This window comes from Psammomys obesus, unplaced genomic scaffold, assembly GCF_907164565.1.
Source record: "Psammomys obesus unplaced genomic scaffold, mPsaObe1.curated_primary_1811, whole genome shotgun sequence".
Lineage (NCBI taxonomy): Eukaryota > Metazoa > Chordata > Mammalia > Rodentia > Muridae > Psammomys > Psammomys obesus.
Window position 1 is genome coordinate 28,324,798 of NW_026585644.1, and position 26,242 is coordinate 28,351,039.

At 52.6% G+C, this 26,242-nt stretch overlaps 1 protein-coding gene across 1 annotated transcript; it reads right to left on the minus strand.

Annotated features, from left to right (window-relative positions):
• Nucleotides 1–2,646: 2,646 nt before the first annotated feature.
• Sdc1 (syndecan 1) lies at nucleotides 2,647–25,631 on the minus strand. Its single transcript, XM_055625826.1, has 5 exons — nucleotides 25,257–25,631; nucleotides 6,852–6,933; nucleotides 5,534–6,024; nucleotides 4,912–5,047; nucleotides 2,647–4,729 (listed from the first exon to the last, which is right to left on the minus strand). The coding sequence occupies exons 1-5, from the start codon at nucleotides 25,320–25,322 to the stop codon at nucleotides 4,560–4,562; spliced, it is 945 nt and encodes a 314-aa protein (XP_055481801.1). The 5' UTR covers nucleotides 25,323–25,631; the 3' UTR covers nucleotides 2,647–4,559.
• Nucleotides 25,632–26,242: the final 611 nt, after the last annotated feature.

Consider the following 26,242-nt stretch of genomic DNA (forward strand, 5'->3'; position numbering starts at 1 on the left):
AATCCATGACTATGACTTCCTACACAGAAACCAGCACCCTCATCCCAAGCTCTTCTGATGGCAGGAATTAAAGATAAAGTGACAGAAAGGTGCCCAGTGGCTTCTTGCAGGGGGACAAGGGTTCTATGAAACACAAGACAGCAAGCTGGGGTGAGGTGAGGAGACAGGTTGTGAATTGCCTGAGGAATTTACAGTGATGTTTAAATGACTCCGTGTCTTAGCTTCTTCCTATAGGTCTCAGGTGGAATATAAATTAATAAAATTAAGGGCTATCTGGAAGGACAAGTCTATCACTGTTTTTATTACCCAGACCAGGGACTGAAAAAGAACCAGTATTCTTTTTTGGGGGGAAAGGAGGGAATTGTTTTTGTTTTTGTTTTTTAAGACAGGGTTTCTCTATGTAGCCTTGGCTGTCCTGGACTCACTTTGTAGACCAGGCTGGCCTTGAACTCTCATAGATCCTCCTTTCTCCACCTCCTGGACTGCTGGGATTACAGGCTTGCGCCACTGTGAACCAGTATTCTTCTTTTCAGTGTTTTAAGGAAAAAAAAAAGAGGTTGATCTAAGGGAATGTTTTTCTGGTCAGTATTGGTGACAGAAGCTAGGGCCTCGCTCATTCCAGAAAGGCAAGTGTGCCACCACTGAGCTACACACCTCCAGCCCTCTTTGCAGCTTAATTTTTTTAATATTAAAAATTGTAATTTCTGAAGAAACTGCGATGGTACCCGACTATAAGCTTCATCCCTACTGACTGGTGCTCATGGTCCTGGAAGGTATGCTGCTAGAGGAGAGAAAGTAATCAATGTTACCCAGCTACCAACCCTGTAACCTACAACAGCAACCTGCCTGCAAAAGACACCATACAATAGTGGCACAACTGTTATGGGAGTCATTAGCCACTTTTTGATGGAATTTAAGGCTCACTCTATGAGATGGAACCCATACCTGACGTGGCTAAAATAGCCGAGAACCTGAGACTAGAAAGGTTGTGGGCACTAGGAGAAAACCTGTTACTGCTAGTCTGTTAAAGGAACATAGCAATAGAATGACTCCTAAGGACACATCGCTATACCCACAGGCCAGTGCGCCACCCAGCCAGCATCAAAGAAGCATCTGTAGGTGGTAATTCAGACAGAGACTCACAACTGGACAATATGCAGAGTTGGAGACTTTGGAGCAGTCAGCCCTCAAAGGGATGTCCTTATCAAACCTCTCCCCTTAAGGCTCAGGGATCCATCTGCTCAGAAGAGGAAACCAAATAATTTAAGAGCCAGAGGTGGTGTACGACTCCAGAGAAGTGCCACCTTCCAGACACAATAGGGCTGATGCACATATGGGCTCAGAGACTTGGATGGCACACACAAGACCCGCACAGGTCCAAGCCACACAAACGACAGCATGGAAGAACAGAATGTGACACAAAGCCCTACACCTTACCAAGAAGCTATCAGGAAGCTATTTGCGATGGATGCCTGCTGGGAAATGGAAAATCAGTTTTCTCCAGGGGAATGACACTGTACGGGCATGTGAATTACACACACCAGAGCCCCCATGCCCAGGAATAGTTAGCCATGTTTTTGTGTGCTGTTTTTGTGTTTATTTGTCTGCTTTTGTTTGTTTTGATTTGGACTTTTGCTTTTTTTCTTTTTGGGAGAGAGAAGTTGGGTGGAGAGGGAAGTGAGGAAGACTGGAAAGGAGCTGAGGGGAGAAGGGTATGATCAAAACATAAATTTTTTAAATGAGCAAAAAATAATTTGGTTGACTTAGTTGGGGAGGGTGCTCCTGTGTATGTGTGTAAAAGTCAGAAGGCAACTTGCAGGAGTCTGCTATCTCTCTCACGCCTCTGTATGGGTCCTGGGGTCAAACTCAGGTTGTCAGAGTTGGTGGCAAACACCTTTTTACTTACTGAGGCATCTTACTGGCCCCTCTTTTTGCTTTTCATTCTGAGTCAGGGTCTCTGAAAGTTGTCCAGGCTGACCTCGAACTCATTCAAACTAGGTAGACCTTAAACTATCAAGCTTCCTCCCTGAGCCTTCCAAGTTGTTGGGATTACAGGTATCTGTGTCGCCAGGCCCAGCAACCAATACTGCATGGGTGGAGGATGCCATCTGTTAAGCAAGCTGGAACCTGCAGACACTGCTGTTATCAACAGGTACAGTGGTCCTTCCTGCTCTGTACCACCAAGGACATGTCAGGTGCCAGGGTTGGCCTGCACCAAGAGCCAACATCTAGCTGACCCATAATCTGGGGGCCTCCAGGTGTTCTGTGCCTTTTCAACTTGCCAATCTTTCCCTGTCATTTTTTCCCATGCTTGTGAGCCTGACACATGAAACTGTTTGCTAATGAAAGTCTGAGAATTGCACAACAAGCAAATAGAACAAAAGCAAACTCTGAAATTCAGAGTCAGCAGAGCCTTCATGACCTCAGGGAAAGGAATAATCTAGAGGGCTGGACAGGTGCAAAGCCAGGAGCCCTAGGATGAGGCAAGCCCAAAGTCTTGCCCTGGGGCCTGGGCAATGATGGCAGAGTCTGTTGCTACCTGGAACCAACCAAGCCATAATGCAGGCCAGTTAGGCTCCCATTCCAAAAACCAGACAGAGCAGGCCATGGCCAGACCAAGAAGAAACTCCACAAGGACCACCAAAGTGTCTGCTGTCCAAATGGACATATACCATTTATTGCAATTACATGGATGGGCCCAGCCTGAGGCTCAGGCACTGTCTCACAAGCCCTCAGCTGAGTGCTGTCTCAGATCTGACCCCACCCCCACCCCACATCATATCCAGCCATATGTTCTGGCAACAAGTTCTGGGATGAAACACAGGGCACAGGCCTTTTGTCTAGCTGAGCCACCAAGCAGCCTAGCCAGCAGCTGGAGCATCGTTGAGCTAAATAAGCAAGGAGTCCTCAGAAGTGTCCCAGCAAACCTGAGGGAGGAAGGTCATCCCAGGTGTCTGCTCTGCAAAGCAAGCGTGACTCTAGTGACCCCAGGTCAAGATATGCTCAAGTCCCGGTTACTTAAACCATTTAGAAGAGCAGACGTCAGGTCCTGTAAAACCTTGAGTGAACCTACCAACTTCCAAAAGAGGTTTAGCCAAAAGAAAAACAAAACAAAACAAAAAAACAAATAAATCAGAGGAACCCTGGATCCAGGATCCTATCCCTTGGAGAACTGGAGGCACATAGCCTTGAGCCAAGCTTTCCTGAGCTATCAGGGTTTGGGCAAGGACTGGCTATGTCTATACCACCAGCCCAGAGAAGAAGCAAAAGCAGTAGAGTTCATAGGACTCCTTTATATTAAAGTTTATTACATCTGCAAAATCTACTGTACAGAACCCATTGGATTAAGTAGCGTTTTGCCAAAAGCAAAAGACACTCACTCTTTGGGAAACATTTCTGACTCCAGCCTGGGACAGGGCCACAGGAGCTGAAGGTGAACTTGGTTCTTGATGGAGGAGCCAGTGCCAGCCATACTCAAGATGTGTCTTGTCAACTTCCAGGAGAAAGGGTGACCAGAGATGGTACTAAAGGCGGGGCCACCCCTCCCCCCAGCTCTACAGTCTTCTTCCCTCCATTCCTAGACTGTGACCTAGGAGTAAGTTCTCACAAAGGCTCTTCCATGTCACAGTGGCCCAGGCACAGCCATGGCCCTGCGTCCATGTACACAGGCATGAGCACTCAAGAGGTGGCTATCCCATGGCACCCTGGACTAGCCTGGACAGCTTACTTGTAGGCCACCAAGAATGGGGCACCACACAGATAGTCCATACCCTGTTGCACACGTGAGCGACAAACTCAAGAGACAACACACAAACTAAGCCTACATTTTGGCGTCCGGATTTGGTTCTTCTAGGTTAAAAAACAAAACAAAACCAAACAAAAAAAACAAAACCAAACAACAGAAACAAAAAGTCTCATTAACCCCAATATTGTCCCCCGAATGTAGATTAGGGAAGCGAGGTGAGGAACAGCAGTCAACTGACTTGCCTTACCCCAGGAGTAAGGTCTACTGGGGCTCTAAACAGAGAAGTTAGAGGAAACATGTGCAAAAACAAGTTGATCTCTAAAGTAGACCTCCCCACAATGAGAAGTGAATTCCGAGGAGCCCTGGACTCCATCCCCCCCAACCACCACCACCACAGCACGGCCAACCCTAGCGGTCTCTATGGGTAAGTGCTATGGCAAGTCAGCCGAAGCCCCTCTCCTGTCCCCAGGATCCTCCAGCCCCAATAGGGCAATCTAGGTCCAGAGCAGTTGGGTCCCCTTTCCGTCCAGAGCTGGGTCTCCATTTGGAGTAACCAAGTTGGAAGAGCAGACATCAGGTGTGGCTGTGGTAGAAAGATCAGATGCAAGAAACCCTTTGCGCCCAAGCTTCTAGGCAGAAGTCAAAGAAGTAGAATGAATTCCCAGCACACCCTGGGAGCACTCGGGCAAGAACAGCTGGAAGAATCTGGGTACTGAAGGGATGGCACAGCGGTGGGGAGGCCTGAAGTTTTTCACAGAAGAGGCGAGTGGGAGTCTAGTGAGTGGTAGGGGTTGGGGGGAGAACTATTCCCCCATCAGGCGTAGAACTCCTCCTGCTTGGTGGGTTTCTGGTAGGCACCACCATTGGCTTGTTTGGGCTCCTCCAAGGAGTAGCTGCCTTCATCCTTCTTCTTCATCCGATACAGCATGAAAGCCACCAGGCACACAGCGAAGATGAGCCCCACCAGGCCTCCAGCAATGACACCTAGGGAATGGACAGAGGCTGGCTCAGATCAGTAGCTACATGGATTCAGCAGCAGGCTCTCCCCAGCTGTAGTCAGCCCTACTCCTTCCCCAACCTGTGGCCAAAGATGGTTGCACCCCAGCAACCCAAGCTACCTCAAGGCCACAGCCTGTCTCCTCCTACCTGCTTGAAAGAAGACTTACCTCCCAGCACTTCCTTCCTGTCCAAAAGGCCCTGAGAAGCACCTGTAGCTCCTTCATCCACTGGGGGCTGATTCCGAAGGCCAGGCTCTACAGCAGGCACAGCTGTGTTCTCCCCAGATGTTTCAAAGGTGAAGTCCTACAGAAGGGTAGACTGGGATCAGGTCGGGCTGGAGCCATTGACACAACAGCAACCTGTGGCATTGCCATACCCTGTTGAGGTTCCTCTGCCACCCTCTCAGACACACCCAACCTCTGCCAGCATCTGCCATGGAATGCCATCACACTTGGGACCCTGGCTGGCCAAGGCACAGCTACCACACAGATACACACAAGAATCTATGACACAAAGCACACATTTTTGGTATGAAAGTTCCCATGATGGTCTAAGACAGAAAATTCACCCTGATTTAAGTTTAGGTTGCTAACTCTTGAATGATGGATGTCTAAGAAGTCTCCTACTGATCTTGTAATCAGTCTGTTTAGGGCAGGAGGAAGGTGGGAGTCTGTTACCCCATCATTATAATGAGGACCACAACGAGCTTTATAGGACAAAAGATGCTAGGCCAGGCACCAGGTACTAGCAGCCACCCAGGAAGTCCCCAGGGAATAGAAAGCTACTCACCTGTTCTCCAGAGCCCTCCCCTGTAGGAAGTTGGTTGGTAGTCCCATCCTCGGCAACCACATTGATGACAGAAGCACCTCCATCCTCCACACTTGGAGGCTGATGGTCAGGTTGGCCAGGTGCTATGGGAGCCAAGGTCTTATGGGGGCCAGGTTGCACATCCCTGTGGGGATGAGATGTGACAGGTGCCTGGGTTGTAGTGGCTCTGGCTGTTGAGGCCCGTTGGGTGATCAGGAGCTGTGTGGTCTCCCTGGGCCTGGTGGTGGTGACCTCCTTTTCCTTGTCCTGAGCAGTGAAGCCAGTCTCCTCTGCTTCTGTAACAAGCACTGACTCTTCCTCCTCCTGCTTCTCTCCAGCTGGCAGGATAGAGGTAAAAGCAGCCTCAGCATCCCTGCTGGTGGGCTCTGGAGCTACGGCTGTGGTTGTCGGGAGCCACACATCTTTCCAAGTGGAAGATGTCTGCCTTGACAGAGTGACATCCGGCAAAGCACCTGCAGGGATCACAAGTAGAGAGTAAGAACACAGGGTCAGGGTAGGGGAGGTCTTCCAGGTGTCAAGCCTGACGTTCATGCTATGAGGAGGCTAAGACCTGAGTCACCCAGGGTGAATTAGCCAAGGCTGAACTCACTTTGAGAAGCAGGCCAGAAAAGACACCCTTTGGAGCCTCGCCTGCCTGGGAGCAGCCTGCTCACTGAATTGTGAGAAAGGTCTCAGGAGTCTGGGAGAGGATTCTGCTGTCAGGACCCTAGGCCAACGCACACACCTATTCTATCATCTTCCCTGAAGGCATAGGCTCCCAAGAATGCATGGCTTCATCTTAAATCTTATCTCCCAGCCCTTTGCTCTATGGTCCCCTTCCCACTGCTACCTTGACTTCCCTTCTGAGCTACCCCCTCTTCTGTGATATCTCTCAGGCTAGCTACAGCCCAAGGCCTTCTCTCCCCCCAGAGAACTGGTATCTAGAGAGCAAGGTCCCAACAGGCTCTGCACTATCTGCAGCTCCCAATACTCTCTGGGTCAAAGTATTCCCATCTCACAGATGGAAACACCAAGACTTGGTAGAGTAGAACTCCTCCTCCAAGGATTGGCTCTAGCGGCTGCCCATGGCCTCTTGGAACCACTTCCCTTCTTGGAAGTGGCTTTCCCTTAACTGAGCAGTTTGCAGCCGGACACCATTCTTCCCTTCGGTATTGTCCCTCTGACTCCACTGTCTGAGAATGGGGTGGGGGAGGGAGGGGACTCATGAAAGCTAGGTGACTGCCTGCTCACCACCCCAGCCATGACCTGTGGCCATCTAAGTGTTCTGGGTCAGCCTTACCTGTGCCTGAGCCAGAGAAGTTGTCAGAGTCATCCCCAGAGCCATCCTGATCTTCAGGAGGCACATTTACAGCCACAATTTGCTGCAAAAGATCAGAAAGGGGTAGGAGATGAGGCTTGGCCAATGCTCCGCGTCCCTGGGTTTCTATCCTAGGCAGCTGAACAACCTCAGCCAACCACCCCAGCTACACATGCAGGAAACCACTGCATGTGGCTCCGGGGCTACTAATTCTGAGTCCTGCTCCTACTCATATCCCCAATGCTGTAACAACAAAGCCTGGTGCCAGGTAGAACTGCAAGTGATGGGGACATGGTCGTAAGCCCAGGGTGCTGTCTAGTCAGGAAGCCCAGCCTGGGAACAGAAGCTGTGACCCCTGTGAAAGCCATCAGTTGATCCTACCCCAGGAATCAGGCTTTAGGGCCATCAATGGGGAGCTTTCACACACAGGCCCCTGAAATAATCTGTACCTAGAAAATCAGTGTCCAGCTGCGCTCGACAGTGGGGTGTGGACACAGAAGCCCCCAGTGTAAGAAGCAGAGCCAGGCCAAGCATGGTGGGGCTATCTGTGCTGAAGCAGTTCTACCCACACAGGGTGGTCTCAGGCCTCGTCCCAAGGTCCGCTTTCTCCTCCACAGGAAGGACTGTATCCTGGCCTTCTTAGTGAAGAAAGGATAGGGCGCCCTTTGGGCTGGGGACAGTGGAAGCTAATTCAAAAAGGCTTCTGCATTAAGGAGGCTCCAGTGAATGGGGCAGTAGGCCTGGGATGGGTTCTCCTTGGCAACGGCGGCTGCAGGAATGTGGCCCGCCTTGCCTGCTCCAGCTCCAAGGGGCTGCAGGTGGTGGAGTGCAAACACAGTCCCACAGGACTTGGGCAGAGAAGCGGAGCACTGCTCCCCCCCGCCCCCGCCCCCAGCTAGACAGGCTGGGGAAGGGCCCACGGTTGTCGCCAGCACCGGTTCCAAAAGAGCAGGTGCAGGAGGAAGATCCGGGTAAGCAGGGGATGGGGAGGGGAGATATGGGAGCCCTGCTCAGCAAGGAAACTAGCCCAAATAGCCCAGCTCAGTACAGACCATCTTACAAGGCCCCCATACAGACCAGAACAAAAAATGATTTTTTTTTCTTTTATAAAAAGCATAACAACTGGGAGGAATAGTGTATGCCTACAATCCTAAAAAAAAGTACATGGTTTGGCTAAGGGCTCCAGAGGCCTCCTGACCTCTGTCACTTACCAACTGAGTGGCCTTAGAGATGTCACTACAAATTTATAGCCTCAGTTTCTCCACCTGTAAAATGGTGCCAGTACTAACATCTGCATTACAAAATGGCCACAAAATTTCTGTGCAAATTGAAAAAAAAAAAAAAAAAAAAAAGCATACAGTCCGGCAGGTAACAAGTGTCCATTCTAAGTAGTGCCTGAGAGCCACTGAACCTGTGATGAAGGACACTGGAATTTGTGGCGATTCCCGATGCCAGGAGGCTCACACACACGGGGGGGGGGGGGCATATGCTCAAGATGGAATTTCAGGAGAAGAGAAGGCAGGAGGGAGCCAGCTCAGCAGGAGCCTCCTTAGACCATCAATCAGAGTGGCCCAGCTGAGGCTGAGCACCAAGGAAATAGGGTCACCTTGGCCCAGGAAGCCTGACAAGACCCAGGCACAGCCCAGTCAGCCTCACAGAGCAGAGCAGAGCAGAGCAGGGAGAGCCGAGGGGGAAAGGTACAGTCATAAAAGCACGACAGGCTAAAGAGGCAGCTCAGCACACAGGGAAGCTGCAAGACCAGAAGTAACCTTGAACTTCCTGTACACAGGAAGCCTAGACAGGGCCATCTTCAAGGACAATTGGTTCAATAGGGCTCAACTCCAGAAAGCAGTTAGAGCCCATCATGGCCCAGACCCAGTAGATGACTGGTTCTCAGCCTTCCTAATGCTGCGATCCTTTAATACAGTACCTCATGCTGTGATGATCCCCGCCACCATTAATTATTTCATTGCTATTTCATAACTTTAATTTTGCTACTGTTATGAATCGTAATGTAAAATATCCGATATACGATCCCAAGGGAGTCGTGACCCTCAGGTCCACTAGACAAGAACAGTCCCCCAAGATCATAGCTTCCTCCTCCTCCTAGGTCTCAGCTCCACCTTCTCCTAGGCCACTGACACCCACCATGAGAGGGAAAGCTGGAGATGGAGGTAGAGAGGTCCCAGATGCAACTGAACCAGCCCAAGTCCCACATCAGGGGTGCAGATATTGTTCAACATGAGGCACCTAAGGCTGCAAAGATATATTGGGGCCCAGGCAAACATAAGGCAGCCAGCCTCTACCCTCCATAGAGAAGCCCCAAAAGTCAGCAATTTTCCAAAGGGGGGGGCTTCTCTCAGAGATAAGACTGAGTCTTCACAGGGAAGCAATTTGTACCCCTGGCTTTGCTCAGCTTATCCCGCTGTGATCTTGTTTACACAACAAACTTCTAGAGAAAACCTTCACTGAAACCAGCAAACCAGGTCCTGGGCAGGGAGAGGGGGTGGGGCGCCAACCCTGTCCCACACCCTAAGCCTCCAACCTCTGCTAAGGAAGAGAGGCAACTCCCTGACTGCCCCACCTCCACCCTCAGCTGGGATCTCTCTGATGGAGAGAAGAACTGGGGTGGTGCAGGGGGGATGTGAGTCTGAACCAGAACCCCAGATCCCAGCTGACTGGAGCCTTCGATGCAACTTTTGGGTACCATTTAGAGCCCTGTGTGTTCCTGAGAGCTCGTAGAACCCTACTCAGTATCTCTTCTGACCTGGGTCCTTCCAAGACCATGTGGCCACGGCTTAGGAATGTCAAGGGATAAGAAAACTCCCATCGGTGACCAACCTCCTGCCACTACCTTTCACTTCTGAAGGCCTCAAGAAAACCAGCTGCTCACCAAACAAATCAAGAACAGAGAACAGAGCTGGCGAAAGGGCTCATCAGGGAAAGGTGCTTGCCAGTGTGTGATGACAAATTTGATCCTGGGACTCAAGTGAGGCAAAGAAGAGATTCCTGTAAGTTTGCCTGACCTCCTCCACATGCCTGTTGTGACACATGTATAACACACGAATACAGGGACACACACACACATACTTTTAAAAGCTTATAGAAGAAACCTCATGGTAAGAAAGATTTTTCATGGTCTGTGCTATCAAACCCAGGGCCACTTAGCTTCCTCCTACTGAAGCACAGAGCCTGGAAGCTGGCTAATTTAAAAACCTCTAATGTGAAAGTTCGAGGTTTGGTTTACCTGGAAGGATCATGGAAGCAAATATATGGAATGCGGACACGGGGTGGAAGAAAAGACTAGTCATCTCATCTGCTTCAGGCATCCCTGGGCCTGTATAGTAAGGACCCTGGAGAGACACCCAAGGCAGGGGCCCAGTCCCAGAGAAAGGAGGCAAAGGCCTTCCCTAGGGATGGAGATAATTCTCACCACTCACTTTATTTCCTACACCTCCCCTGCAGCTCCTCAGGTCCTGCTGAGATTAGCATCTCTGATAGATAAGGAACAGCACTTCCAGGGTAAAGGACCTAACCCAAGGCCATCAGCCAACAAGTGTCCCCACACTGAAGGACATCCTTCCTTCCCTACTCCCCAGGTCTAAGGACCGCCTCCTCTGGCTGAGCCCATCTGTTGCCAGCAAACAGCCTCAGTGACTTTGCCACAGCAGCATCACCAGGAAGCAAGATGAAGTACTTAGCTCTGCCTAGTAGCCCAGGTGGGTTCCAGGCACACACTTGGATAGTATAGAAGGATAGTATAGAAAGAACAGCATGGGTCAGGACTGAGTAGAGGGGAGGGCTTGCCTCCAGCTGTGAGTTAGTGCACCACGTTTGGAGTTGTGGGCAGAGGGCTGGCCCGGATGCTTAAAAGCAGCCTGGAGCCACTTCCTGCCAGCTCCCACACCCACACTGACTGGAAGGAGGGCCACCCTCTGTGGCAGGCACTACAGTCCGATGGAGCCCTGTGTCCTGGCTGCCTGGGACTCAGGGTAGTCTATGTTCTGGCATTTTGTCATGTTATCCTGACTGTGAAGACACCTCAGCTGTGCCACAAATCAAGGAACCAAGTGGGTCAGAGATTATTGGCTTTTTGGAGAGAATGCCCAGCTGCTCCCCACCCCAGTGGCTGGGGGTACACAGACTTTTGGCTTCCAATCAGCCCCTACCAAGTCACCCTCTGTGCAACTTGAGTGATGTCTAGATCACACAGCCCTTAAGAAGCATCACTGACTGCACAGGATGGCACGCTTTGTATTTTAAGGCATACACCTCCAAGCCTGATGACTTGAGTTCCAGCGCCAGGACCCACATGGTAGGTGGAGAGAACAGACTTTGCCAAGTTGTCCTCTGACCTCCACATACATGTCCACACACATAACACATGAAGTTATAAACTTAAGGTCACAGAATTTTTATATTAAATGGGTTCCTCAACTTCAAAAATCTGGACTCGTCACCTGGGAACTTGAAGGTACAAACAAGGTAAGAAATAGCCTTGTCTTGACCCTAACAGAACTCCCAGGACATGCCCAGGGCCCCACTCTAGGGGCTTCAGGAAGGAGAAGCCTCAGAGGCTGGGCAGGAGAGGATAAGACAACTTGCTAACAAGTCACTAAGGCAATGCTGGGAACGTCACTTCTTGGAGTGGGAAAGAGGCAGAACTATGGGTTGTCTGTGGCTGCCTGGTGCCGTAACAGAAGCCCCAGCTTCTGTGGGTGGGAGAGCCGGAGTCACTGAATCAACAAGTCCCATTAGTCACAACAACCAGTGACAAAGAGCTGCTGTTATCAAAGGAGCTGGGTCATGGCCATCCCCAAGCAGCCTGGATCCCAGCTAGTCAGCGGCACCCACACCTGTTCCAGGAGCCCAGGCTTCAGCCACATGGTCTCTGTCCACTCAACATGCTACCGCTGGGCAGTGCAGGGATTCATGCCCTCCACCCCCACAGTCACACCCCTCACTCTTATCCAACCAAGGCTCCCCTCCACAGCAAATACCCTGGGGTGATGCAAGTAGGTTCACAGGACGCAAGAGATCTACCCCCACTACAGTGTCTTAGTCAGACCTACGGATCTAAGAGCAATGGGCTATTGCTCACCCCTCTAGAACCCATAAGTCAGGGGTTCTGGGCTACAGAACTCTCAGTTTCACCTCCCTCTGTACAATTGGAGGCATGACCTTGAGTGAGAATAACATCCAAACTACCACCTGCATCCAGCGACCCAAAGAGCTACCACAATGTCAAATGACACTTCCTGCTCAGAGGCTGTACTTTGAAAGCAGTCACCTGACAAGGAAAGGTCCCACAGAGGGGCCATGGCCAGGAGTTGGGGAAGGCAAGACCTCCACTCCAGTTCCCTGACTGAATTCAGTGTTCAAAGACAAGGTACTAAGTAGCCAGGGAGCTCTGTAAGCCAGTGGCAGGAGCAGAACGACCTGGGAAGGCTCTAGACTATTCTTGACTTCGATGGCTTCACTCTAAGCACACACCATGGTGCCAGGAGGGCCTGCTTCACCAAGGAGCTGAGGGAACTACTCAACCTTCCAAAGGCCCTTAAACCCACCAAGAAAAGGAAGACCCTCCTTCCTGCCAGGGCCCGCCAATAATAACCTTGTTTTCCTAAGTAGCTGGCCCCCCAGCCGAGCATCTTCACATTAGCTGCCCCACAGTGTAACCTGACTGACATCAGTGGGAGGATGCTGCAGATACTGAGCTATCCCAAGGGGCCCCAGAGGTCAAGCTGAGCCTCACGGGCAGCTGTGCTACAAGGTACAATGTGTCTCCAGGAGCTAAAACCCATTCCTTATCCTGGTAGACCTCAGCTTATTTCTTGGTGCCCTACAGTCTGGGGGTCTTGCCCATGCTGCTTCCCATAGTCATCTTTTCCTCTGGTCCTCACTGGAATGCCGGGAGCATGTAACAATAGGGTGGACTGTCCCGAAGCGTCTCCAAAGAGGCTCTCAGGGACGGTACCAGATCTAGCTCAACTACTCCTACACTGGGTGTCTGGGCAGTTCTCTGTGTCTCATATCCATTGGGCTGGTGGGGAATGAAGCGGCCTGACTGGATAATTCTGAGTACTTTTATGGCTTTGTGTCAGGTTATCCACAGGCTGGAGAGTATGTGATGACAGGAGACCAGAGATTCGTGCTGGGGTAGTAGCCAACCCCTCACTTCTCTCCTAGGGAGCTGAGAGTGTAGGGAGGCCTCAAGACCCAGAAACCCCCTCCTAAAGCCTTCAGGCAACACCCAGATTTCCGGCTGACAGGCACCATGATTTATCAGCTTTCTGTCTCTCCACCAAGAATCAAGCTGGGACCTGCAGAGAAGGTGACTGGTGACCCAGCAGGGGAATGAATGAGGGACCCAGCCCAGGGTGGGGCCAAGGTGAGGACAGGCAGGTAAAGAGAAGTGTTAGCTGCCTAGCTAGGGAGCCCAAAGAACCTCCAAGGCCCAGACCCTGGCAGCACTTCCACTGAAAGGACCAATTTCCCAAAATCCCCAGGGACCACACACATCGCCACATCCCCCACCACCTCAGAAATCCCCATTGCTGCTCCACTTCGGCTACTCATTCCCTATGTGTGTTGGGGATTCTTGGGAATGAGTAGAGTGGAAGGTCGATGTCCTCTCTTGGTTTTAATGACCCCTTTTGTCAGCATTTCCCTTTAGTGTAACATCAGAGGGCAAATCAAGGTCAATGTCAGAGCCAAGTCTCCCAGCCCCAGGCCCTTTCCCTGCACCATTCCTCCAATCTCAATACCCACCATAGGTCAGTGTCACTGAGTACCCTGATGCCCACACCTCCCTGTGGGGCTCGCACCTGCCCTGCAACCCACATGCCAGGACTAGCCTCTGAGCAGGCTCAGCTGAGAGCTGGGTGTGGAGCTGGGGCTGGAAGACCAGTTCCTCTGCAGCTCCCACCTGTCAGAACCCAGCCAGGACAGGCAGGGTGAGATTCAGTCAGTGTGGAGCCAGGGCACCTGGCCCAGGCCCAACCAGCCTCTCCCTAGGCACTGCTCCTAGAGGGACCCAGACTTGCCAGGACCCCTCTTCAAGTCCTTTGGCCCTGACCAGCTGGATGTGCCAAAGGAAAATGAGAAGACACAACAGAGTGAAAAGATGTCTTATAATTTGGGTTGTTTCTTGGAACAAACCTTACTTTGGCTACTATACCATAGGAATTTGACAGAATGATGGCAAGAGGGCTCCTAGGGCCCAGCCTACAGCTTTGAATAACCCATGTTCTCTGGCTGGGGGGTCTGGCTCACCATCAAGGGGCAACCAGACACAGTGGCTGAAGCAAAGGGCAGCAGACCATAGGCATGGTATCCAATAGTGGTGGCAGGTAGAGGGCAGGGATACTGGGCACAGTGACTTGATGACATCCCTCTCTACTTTCAAAGAGCATTATGGCCCAGGTAGCTGCTGGAGGTCCAGAATCAAAGCATCTCTGGGTTGCAGCCTGTATAGATAGAAGGGCTAGAAAGGCCTTCTCGAATTGTCCCTACCCCACTCCATCATGCTGACCCCAGCCTATTGCAAAGAGATGCAAAGGGCCACCTCAGATTCCCTTGGGTACAACTTGCTGGTCAGGGCCAACGGACTTGAAGAGAGGTGGTTGACAAGTCTGGGGGTTAAATCCTGTCTGGAGCAATGTAGGAACCCCACCATTCTTGATTCTGGGATGTAAACTCTCAACCTACCAGCACCCCAAAAACCGCTACCTATCTGATTATAGACTCATCGGGGCATGGGGACCAAACATCTGTAACTCATAGACTTCTCATGGCCATTCTGCCCTTGAACTTGCTAAATAAAGTATCCTCAAGTTTCACAGAAGCAGAAACTACAGCTTTCAACACACCTGTACCCCCAGCCAGGCTCCAGCTCAGAGGTTGAGGACATGGCTCCAACTCTAACCACCAAATCTCTTCTTAGTGTCCCTGCTGATGTGCAATACCCTTTTGAAAATTAAAATGCCAGGGGTTGGATAGATCAGGGGTTAAGAGCACTGTCTGCTCTTCCACAGGTCCTGAGTTCAATTCCCAGCAACCACATGGTGACTCACAACCATCTATACTGGGATCTGATGCCTTCTTTTGGCACACAAGTGTACACAGATAGAACACTCATTGAATAAATTAATTAATTTTTAAAAAAGAATTAAAATGCCTGTAAGGTACCAGTCATTTCCATCATGGCATAAATCTATTTCCTATGGGGGAGGGTCTAATTCTGGAACTGGGGCACTGCAGTTGGGTATGGGTTACAATAGACGGGAAAAGGTTATAAAAAGGAGACTAGAAGATACAGAGAGCAAATTTCTTTAACCTCTGTCAGAATGCAGGTGACAGGAAGACCATGCCCAGGAAATATGCTAAATTTCCTCTTTCCCCTTGAACTACAAGATACCTATTTATCCTGAGAAGGCACTGAGGCTCCTGGGAAGCAAAGAGAAGGCAGAGAATGCTGGGAGTAGTCCCCTGACAGGGTGGGCTAGCCTGAGGCATAGGACTGTCTGGGTGGAGCCTGTATTTGAAAAGGTGGGTGGGTTTCTCAGTCCCCAGAGTGGGCCCCAGGCCTCACAGGAACAAAACAGCCGAGGCCGAGAGGCCCTTTCAGTGAACTAGAGACATGCATAACTCGATAGCCTCTGTAGTTGACACAGAGGTGGCTAGAAGGGAATAAGGGAGCAGGGCCCAGCAGCCTAGAGGTCCTGGGGCCAACAGCGGGTGGGAGAATCTAAGCACCTGACCCCTGGCCGTGGTTCCACGCAAAGCATAGACACAAATCTAGACCTTAGGAAATCAGCCATCGCGGCCGCTGTTTCTCGAGTAATGTGCCAGGTACCGGTCTGAGCACTTTCCCTGTATTAGCTAACTTATCTCTAAAACCACTTTCAGAGGGCAGAGCTGTATCTATCTTGCACATGTAGAAATTGAGGCAAAGGGGACAGTCACTTGTTTAAGGGCAGATAGCCATCAGAGTGAAGAGGGGCCAGGCAGGTTTGCTCTGCCGGAACCCAGCCATCATCCCAGTACAGCCAAGAGTTCTCACTCTACAGAAAAGCAGCCTTCGCCGGCACTCAGTGGGCTCAGGGCTGCGGTCCACACCCACCCTGTACCCCTGTCCCAGCTACGTTAGTGCCCATTAGGGAACCTGCTTCCTCTCACAGTAACCCTCAGTCAGAAGTTCCAGGCACAGGAACTGAAACCCTGCTCTCCTGAGTCCCCAACCAGGTGCCCAAGTGTCTGGTTTTCCCTGACTTCCTCCCCGTTTGCCAGCCCAGCTCACACAGCTCAGGCCAGGATCCACCCTCATGGTGGAGATGAATGTCTGGTCTGCCAGGAAAGGCTTGGATTTCTGAAGAAGGATAAAAGCCATGTTTGCAGACCTGGGGTAAGACCAGAAGGGCCATTCATATGTCCCCCCCCCCCCCCGCTCAGGCACAGCCACTGGGGGTGCTGCACACAGCAGGCCAAGCTCAGGCAAGGAGAGAACCCCAACCACTTTACATATGACTTTACTAATCTTTTCAAAAGCCCTTCTAGGAAGGATATGAGGAACCCCATTTCACAGGTGAGGAAACTGAGGCTTAGAAGTAAAGAGTTATGTGCAAAATTACGTAGGAACTGATAAAGCCAGGATGTGGGCCAGGTGGGCCAGATTCTATGCCATCCTTCTCTCTAGCCTAAGGAGACATAATCAGCTAATACGCTAGGAGCCCCTTACTCAAGCCCTGAAGATTTGAGTTAGCTCGGGCTCCCAGACATAGGCAGATCCAGACTTCAATAGAAAGATAGGTGGCTGGTACGTCCAATGTATGCCCAGCCTGTCCTGTCTCAGGGTTCTCCAATGGAGCCCTCATGATCACTTCTAGGAATCTACAAATCCAGGCCTGCCTCCCCCTGGGGATGAGCGAACAGAGGGAACACTGTGCCCGTGTGGAATGGCCCAGATCTCCTTCAGAGTGCTTTGGGGTAAGGGCAGGGAGGCAGGACAGAACCTAGAGATCATGCAGCCCGCAGACTAAGCCTAGGGGCCGGAAGCGGAAGCAAGGGCTCCGTCCCTCCCCAACATGTCATTCAGGGAGACATGTGATCCCAGCACTGCACCACACCCCCTCAGCTTTCTCTGGGAGAAGCGGGAATGATGTCAGCCTCCGCAACAATCTCAGCAGCTCCTTTAGACACTCTACAGCCCGGGGCCCTGCGAGCTCAAACCTGACCCCCATATCCACCTGGAACTTTCTTAGGAGAGGGGACTTCAGAGGCCTGGGTGCTTCCGGGACAGCAGGGATGCTGAGAGCTGCTGCAGAGGATATCAGAGTTGATGGCACTCTCTGGCCCTCAGACACAATCAAGTCCCCAACCAGTGACGCCCCAGGAAGATCCTTAGCCACTGCTGGCATGGCATCCTGGGTCAAGGACACACCAGATGCCACAGATAGATAATAGCACCCCAGTTTCCCGAAGAGCCCTCTTCCTAGGGAGGGGTGATTCTCACTCTATCCACCCACCCCAGGTCTAGCATCAGTTCCTGTGTTCTCACCCTGCCAGACCTGGGCCCCCTCTTCACCTGACCAGTCCAGTGGCTATAGGAAGGCAGACCTGAGCATCAGGCTGGGCTGTGGCCCTTACACTAGAAAGAAAGATGGTGTGCTAGAAGAGGGTGTCTGGCCACAGAAAGACCCAAATGGGGAAGATTAAAGGTGTTCTTCCCCATCATTTGTACTGGAAGGGTTCTCTTACCATTCCTGAAGACTGGAATGGGAGAGGAATGCTGGGAAGGGGGTTACCCATAAGAGAGTGGTACCTGACCCTCTTCTACTTCCTGATACCCCATTTGAGAGATCTTTCCACCCACTCCCCATACCCAGAAAGCCTGCAAGTCTAAAGCATTGAAGAAGCCTGCTCTGCAGTCCGGACTCCCACACAGAAGCTTGGAAGACACAGGCAGGGGCCGGATCACAAATGCGCTTCACGACACCGTCTCCGGTCTGCCTTGGTGGGCCTGTTGGATTGATGGGCACTCTCCCTCGGTGCATTTCCTGCACCCCCAGCAGGTGCTCTAGGCAAGTTGGCACTTAACGCAGAATCCTCCTGGGACAGCAGAGACATGGGTGGCCCGTGAGACACCATCAAGTCCTGCAACACAGCCAGGACAGGTCAGAAGCACTTGAAGTCATGAACTCCCCTTTGCCTCTCTGCCCCCAAGGCCTGTCTTGTCTCACTGCCTGGCCCCACTTCATGCCAGTGGGCGCCAGTGGGTCAAGGTGGGTTGGGTAAGTCTCCAGGGAGGACTCATGGGGCCTGGCATCGTGACTCAGCTGATGAGCCCAGCGATAAACACGCCCACCTGCCCACTGCCCCAACCTGCCCGGCACAGCTTTCATTCCTGCTGATGAGCGGACCTTGGGGAGGGTGCCAGGATGCCTGGGTGTGGGTGTAGAGAACATCACCCGGCCTCCACCCCCAGCCTGACCTTGCCCAGAGGCCTCATCTACCCTGGTTCCCACAATGAATGCCAAGGGCACCGATCTGAAAACCTGCATCACCCCCTCCTGAGTGGTCTATCCTGAGACCCTGGGAGCAGTTAGTTCTCCAGAATGAGTCCCCAGAAGGAATAAAGATAGAGCAAAAGAATCTTGGGAAGCCCTGCAGGATCACCTTCACCCATCCCAGGAAAAAGTCTCCCTGCCAGCACATGACTCTAAGAAATAGAGGCCCTTAGCTGGGTGGTGGCACACGCTTTTCATCCAGCACTCAGGAAGCAGAGGCAGGTGGATCTCTGTGAGTTCAAGGCCATCCTGGGCCAAACCCTAAGGATATACAGAGAAACCCTGTCTCAAAAAGCAAAAGCAAAAAACAAAACAAAATTTAAAAAAAGAAGAAGAAAAGAAAAGAAAAAGAAATGGAGGCCCTTGAGCAGATTTCACAAGCCTAGAGGGTCAACTACTTCCCTGGGCCACAAGGAAGTCAGGGACAAAGCTAGGACAAATCTAGGACAAAGGAAGGAATAATTTCTGCATGAGTCTAAGCCCAGATACAAAGAGCAGAGCTGAAGTTAAGAAGGGGGAAGGCACCAGAGAGGGAGGGAGTTACAAATAAGAGATGACCAGGTTTCCCAAAGGTTACCACTGCTGCAGAACTCAAAAAGAAGCCTGACGGGGTGAGAATACCAGGACTATGAAGGCTACCGCCAGCATGGCCACAGCCCCTGAGCATACCTCTGTGCCTGAATGCACACACGGCTGCAGGCCTCAGGTGAGTCACTGGCCAGAACTTTTCCCAGGGCTGGAGGCCAGAGGAACAGATCCTCTCTATATAATTAGGCAGCCCACGAAGCCATAAACACCAGAAGATGGGAGACCTTGGAGAGGCTCCACTAGGAGCCTGAGCCCCAGAGTCAGCAGGAAAGACCCCTAGGCAAGTCTCTAGAAGAAGAACAAGTCTACTGCCGCGACCACACCACCAGCCCTGTCAGTGGTCCAGAGATTTCCCACCGAATTCTCCCCAGGTCCTGCTAAACTTGCCTCCACTTGCAGGCTTCACCAGACCTCCTGACTCTCCAAACACACAGCACATGCCAGGCAGCAGGATGCCCCTCCTCCAATGCCCACCCCTGGTCAGGGCTTCCCCAGCACTGACAAAGAGGGAAGTAACCTGGGAGGCTCTTTTGAGCGGACAGCAGTGCCCTTCACAGGCAGAGCTAGCCACCCCTGAGCGGGCTTTGCAGGGGCCTCCAATGTCCCTCTGGAGTTGAAAGGACACCAAGTACAGCATCTCACTTGGGAAACTGGTGCCTACAGTCTCCACCTGAAGCTACCCGCTTATGGTAAAAGACAAGACAGATGTCCATGCTCTTTCAACACTTGTCAGGGCACTCCTGTCACACTCAGCAGAAGGCTCTAGAAAGTGCATCCCCACCTAAAACCCAATCTCTGCTGGAATAGCCAACAGGCACACACCACACTGACTGTGCTCCGGGGCACAGGTTTCTGGAGATGAAAATACTTTCTACAGACTTCCTGTCCCAGTATCTCCCCTCTGCACACACTAAGGCAGGCTCCTAGGGGGGAATTTTCAAACCCCAGTGGCTGGGGGTTTGGGGAGGGGCGAGGAAAGGCAATTAGGAAACAGTATGTTCTGTGTGCTTTGGGACTAGAAATAATTTAACAGCCAAAGTGTTCCCCTAGCACACTCTAGCATTGGAAAGAGCCAGGGGAGAATGCATAGGAGTCAGGAGTCTTGGGTCCCAAGCTACCCACTTGTGGCCACGATACCCACCTCCTAGGGCTAACAAAGGCTCTCCCAAATCTCTAAGTGTGTTTCCCAAGTTCAGGATGAAAGACGGATTAAGCTGGGTGCTGCCTGGGAAAGGCAAGCAGGCACTGGGAAAAGCAGGACAGAGTCCTCAACACTCAGCACTCAGCCAACGACATGTGAGCTTTGTGTAGCCCCAGGGGCGCAGTGCCCACTGTCAGGACCCATCTGCTGCCTCCTGAGCTCAGCTTTCTATGAAGAGCTCTTGCCTGCATTCAAGCAATCATCAGGTACACACAGCCAAGGCCCGGAGTGTTGCCCAATACTCAGGGTTTGCCCAAAGGCACAGTGTGGGCCACAGCCCAGCCAAACACCCACTCCATGCAAAATGCTCACAACCAGGAGTGTCCAAATAAGATCTGTAAAGGCTATGCAGGGCCTCACAGGGTTCAGCCAGACCCCATGTGCAGGCTTTCTTGGGGGCTGTAGACATCTGACAGCTCCGTATGTGTGTGCCTGGGAGTGTGCACAAGCGTGCACGCATGCGCACAAAACACAAAAGGCCTGTTTCTGCCACTTTCCTCTCTGGTAGAGGACTGGCCTCTGTAAGGCCTTCCTTCCTCACTCTAAAGACAAGTCAGCGATATTTATCATAAAGGCTTAGGAGGAAAGACTAAGTAGGACTGTAGGAAAAGTACCAAGCACTCCCTAACAGGCTCGCAATGGAAGATAACCTTAACTCTCATCAATAGCTACCTTTCCCCTGGCACCTTCATTACAAAGCACTTTCACACCACCTCTTACGAAATGAGTACGCAAATGACAGAATGAGGGCACAAAGAACAGGTATAGTGATGTCTGCTCTACAGACGAGGACAGGAAGACTTGGGAGTGAGTCACTCAAGACTACACGGTAAATTGGTGGCAGAGTTCACCGTCAATATGGGGCTCTACTTGATCCAGTGCTGTTTCTGACCTGCCAAACAGTATGGGTGCTAGATTGTGTAGACCGTGCACTAAAACATATGCTGAAGAGATGGAGAAAGAACCAAAGCCAAGAGTCACAGTCAAGGATAACGAGTAAGGAAGGGTCCAGTCATGTACGGTGGCTCGCATCTGTAATTCCAGCACTTTGGAAGTTGAGGCAGGAGAATTGCTAACGGTTCAAGGCCATGCTAGGCCACAGAGTGAAAAATCTGTCTCAAAACAAAAGACCTATGTAAAGTACAGATAATAAGCTAGCCTTGTTAGTCCGAGGTAGCTGGAGCCAATAAGTCACAGATGAGAAAGATCACAGAACTAGAGCTCATGCTCATGTGTGCTTCTTGGAATTGTGCACATTTCTTCACTGAGGGAGTTCTCTAGGGCCTTCACCTGGTCAATGCCTCTCCACCACCCTAGGTCCAGGACAGTAGGGCTGGCAGCATCCTTTTGCCAATCCTACACCACCCCCACCCCCACCACAACGGTCTCAACAGAGATCCCTGAGGGACATCAAATTCACAGCCTGAGAGTTACCCAAAGGTCAGACCTTTGTTTTTGTAAGAATTATAACCAATCTGATTTGTTTTTCAGCCTGCCAAAGAAAATAACTCAGAATTGAACAGAGAAGCTGCTACAGGCAGGCACACCTGTGTCACTGGCTACCAGAAACTGAAAGGGAGAAGGGAAGTTCAGAATTCAAGCTGCCAGGCAACGGGACACAGTGCTCTTCAGAGCCACCCAGAACCAGGAGACTACTTGACCTGGCACCACTTGAGAGGAGGGCCCAGCATCAGGGGGGATTCAACACACCTAGCATTTTATTGTTGAGGATAACAGACAGGAAATAAGGGTTTCAGAATCCTGCTCAAAGGAAAACTACTTTGTTAAAGCGGGGCATGCTGGCACACACCTTTACGCCCAGCACTGAAAGTCAGATCTCTGTGAGTTCAAGGCCAACTTGGTCTTTATAGTGAGTTCCAGGGCAGAAAATGCTACATAATAGCCAGACCCTGTCTCAAAAAAATAAAAACAAAACAAGGATACTTAAAAAAAAAAAAAAAAGTTTGGCTACCATGATGATACATTCTCAAAGGACTTCAGGAACCAAAGTTCTGCCAACAGGGGAAAAAAATCTAGAAAGTACTGCAGAAACCAAGCTTTCCCATCATTCTTTCCAGGCCCTTCAGTCCACTGATGTGTGCAAATGAGGTTTTACTGAGGCCCATCAAGAGCCACAGGTAGGCTACAACCAGCTCCACCCTCCCTGGGGAGCTGAAGCCAGCAGTGACATCATCTCCAAAGGCTGGGCCCATTCCTCCCCCACTCCCTCCTACTCTGCCAGACCTCAGGGGAAATGTCTCTACTAGTCCAAATAATTAGGGAAAGGGAGAGGGAGGAAAGAAAGAAAGAAAGAAAGAAAGAAAGAAAGAAAGAAAGAAAGAAAGAAAGAAAGAAAGAAAGAAAGAAAGAAAGAAAGAAGGGAAGAAAAAAGCAAATAACTATTGCAGAGTGACTTTTTTTCCTTCTCTACATAGGCGAAACAAAAGACCATGGGGCACACACACACTGAGGACAATTTAGACGAAGCTGACTTGGTCTCTGGGGAGTAGTTCCCAGCAGTCTCCTGTCCCCGCAGCCTCCCCTTGACCATTGAACGACAGGCACCCAACAGTCACTCCCTGTCCTGCTGGTCCCCAGGGGTGATCTGACCTGCTTCCCACAGGAGCTAAGGGAGCGCTCAGAAGGGGGCCAGATCTCTGGCAACTTGTGGGTCTGCTCCCATTTGAAGCCAACCCAAACTGCGTTCACTCTTCAGGGACAGAGGAAGCTCTGAAAATGCCCTCACTCTTAGGAACCCCCTTTTAACCAAACGTGGGTTTTTGCTGGAAGAGAGAAAACAGACCAAACCTCATAAAATAAGGATAAGCAAAAAAGAACAAACACCCTTGCCTCCAAGTGGGAGTCTGGTCCCAAAACTCAGGCAGTGACTTGGGGGCTCAACTCAACTTCTTCCTCCAGGAAGCCTTCCCAGGTCCCTACCACTGGGACCATTCTGCTTCCTGGGCCTTGTGTCTCCCTAGAGGGTCCAACGTCCCAGGCCAGAAAGGCCTCCTGTTGCAGTACCCACTCCTTACCCATCACACAGGAAATTCCAGGCAACAGTCTGTAGAGATTTACTCCCTCCAACTGGCTACCCTGTATGAACAATGGGTGCTTGAGGGGCCTAGCTCACAGGGCTATCAGCCTCACCAAAGACCGCAGAAACGTACCCACCACCTCTCCAGAGCCTGGAGGAAAGAAAGAAACCCAGTACCACATCTCCACTGTCCCAGTGAGGCCTCACTTTGAGCCTGGAGAGTAGAGTCGGCGGTGATGCCAGGCGGGTCAGGAAGACATGCCAAGTGACTCCACTTTCTTCTCCACAGTGGTAACTATGATTCCAGGCATAATCTGAGTCCCACAGAAAACACACCCCTCAAGAGCAATTTCTTGGACCTTAAAGTCAGGAGTGCACCAGAGACTCAGTTTGGAAACCACATCCCTCCCCGAGAATCCCGATTCGGCACCACCCCCCATGGAACGGCAACTCAAGGACAATTGGAGTATGGAGGTTCTCTCTTGGACTCCAGAGTGATGGAGACCACAGGCTACCTGGGAAGCAGTGAAGACAGTGCCCTTTAGGAGCGATTGGGAACCTCTCTAAGTGCCACTTACAGGGCCTGGGTATCTCCCAGCGCTCAGCTCTCCTTCCCTGTGCACGTGTCTGCCTTTGCCAGGGCTATCAAAGTTAAGCGGACCAGATGTGGCCGGTGGGAGACTGCCCACTTCCGGAAGGGATAAAGCCTGGGGCTCCGAACCTCGCCTCTGCCTCCCAGGGGATGGCCAAGTCGGCCAGTGGAAAGGACCCCCGGGACTCCACAGCGGGTGCGGGGGCTAGGGGCGTGGACACCCGGCGGGCAGCGCTGACACCTGGCGGCGGCCCAGGACCCAGCCCACGTCGAGGGCCGGCGCTGCGGGGCGGTTCCCAGGGAAGGGTTACAGGGGCCGAGAACAAAGCGCCCCCGTTGGGGAAGGCGGGCTAGCGGACGGTGGCTGGGGCGGGAGAGCACTTTCTGGGGACCCTCGACCAGCTCTTTGTCGGCCAAGTTGCTCATTAGAGAGACCGAACCCCGCCAAAGGTGGATGGCGGCATCCTACCCAGAGGCCTCCCCCAACCAGTCGCCAGCTCCACGTTCGTCCCCCTTTCCCCGCGGCCCTACTGGGCGGGCCAAGGGACCCGCCTTCCCTGCGCGCGGCTTCAGCACAAAGCCGAGTCGGGGGAGGGGAAGAGCCGTACCGGGGTCCACTCGCGGGGAGAGTCCCCCGCGCGGGCCATGCGGAGGAGGCCCTCCGGGGGGCAGCACAACTTCAGCGACCCCAAAGTTGGGTTCTTAGGGTCTTTAGCGTCGTGAAGCCAACTTCCCCGGAATCTCCCACTGCCTGCTCGGTCCGGCTCACCTGGGACAGCCAGAGAAAAACCCAAGGGCCCCGCGCCACCCTCCTGTGTCCCATGTACAGCCCTGATTCCGTACCTCCGGCAACCCGCACGTCCACCCCCTCCCGCTCCCGCGCGGGCTCCGCTGCGCCCAAACTTGCCCGGGTGCAAAGGGCCGGACGCCCGGGCTCCGTGGCGCTGGGGGCGCAGCCTACAGTCTGGTTTGAATTAGGTCTAAGGAAAGGGCGTTGTGACCATGGCCACTGCATCCCTCCGGGTCACTGCCGGAGGCCAGGCCGCTGAGGTGGCCAGCAAAACAGCAACCGGAGAGAGTGACTCTAAGCCCGGCCGAAGGCCGGGAGACTCAGACCCATGTGGAGTCATTTTACTTAATTGAGCGCGGGGAACCAACGGAGGTTCCAATCTGCGGGACGCCCAGACCACGAGCTGTGAGCCCCGCGTGGCACCCACGGACCGTGTAGGGAACTGGGACAGGAGTCTTCATCTAAGGGCTCACCATCCCTAGGATCCGCCAGGCAGCGCGGGAAGAAGTCCCCGCTCCCCTCCCCCTCCACGTGCCGCCGCCTGCATGGCATCGCCGGGTGGCGAGTCCGGGCTTCCCGCCGCCTTCCAGCCCTGCCCGGGGCCACACTCACCGGGAGGGCAGGTTGCAGGCGCAGCGCCAGCGCGCAGAGCCAGAGCCAGAGCGCCGCGTGCCTCATGCTGCCCAGACCGGCGGTGAGAGCTCGGCGGGCGGCACAGGTCAGGGTTGCGGGTTACGCGGAGCTCCGGGCCGGCTCTGCTGATTGCGCTGCGCTTTGCTGTCCCGGGCGCCTGCCTAGCGCGCTGCTGTCCTGAGCGAGGGCTGCAGGTTCCGCCGGCTGGAGTCAGCTCCCGTGTGCCAGATTCCTTCCTCTGCGCCGGGCTCTGTCTGCTCTGGCCCGCACTTCTCCCGCCGAGCTCCGCCTTATAATAAACCCACGGGCTCTTTGCCGTTGCAAAAACTAGCCGCCCACCCCCAGCTCCGCGGGCCTGGGTAGCCCCAATCCCCACCCCCTCGAGCCCCGCCCTCCATGCTGCCCCGCCCCTTGACCGCTCCACCCCCGGAGATCCAGCCACACCTCCTTCCACGCCCCCAAGGATCGAAGCCCACCCCACTCCTCAGCTCCCGCGGGTCTGAGGCCCGCCTTCCTCCCCTGAGCACCGGTGCCGGCAGTCTGTGATTCCCGCCTCGCGTCTTCCTTGATGCGTGCCTGATGTGGACCCAGGTGCACCCGCTGCTAGGGCCTGGTCCTGAGTCCGGAGGCGCTGACCAGGAGAAGGGCAGTTGTGGATCCTCTACCAGCGAGGTTGCAGCGCCCTCTGGGCGAGAACGCCCGGCGCACTCCAGGTGAGCGAGATTTTGGGGGCCACCTTGGAGGCCCACAGCGAGGAGACTATATATAAATCAAGGGACAGTTGTATGGCTCCCGCCTCCCCACCTGCTGAGACCCCTAGAGTCTTGGAGCACTGGTCCTTATCCGCAAATTGCTGGGCCTTTAAAGATGAACACTATCTGGAAGAGCTGGCTTTGTTTGTTTTTTAAGTTTTTGCTGTCTTTCTGTAAGAGACAAAGCCTTCTCTCTTCGTAGTCCAAGACCAA

Bases quoted from the DNA above. Each gene is read 5' to 3' on its own strand.
- Sdc1 (XM_055625826.1), bottom strand. From the start codon at position 25,322: ATGAGGCACGCGGCGCTCTGGCTCTGGCTCTGCGCGCTGGCGCTGCGC. The intron at 6,934-25,256 runs GTGAGTGTGGCC...GATCTTTTGCAG, and splicing joins GCCTGCAACCTGCCCTCCCG to CAAATTGTGGCTGTAAATGT. The intron at 6,025-6,851 runs GTAAGGCTGACC...TGATCCCTGCAG, and splicing joins CTTCTCTGGCTCAGGCACAG to GTGCTTTGCCGGATGTCACT.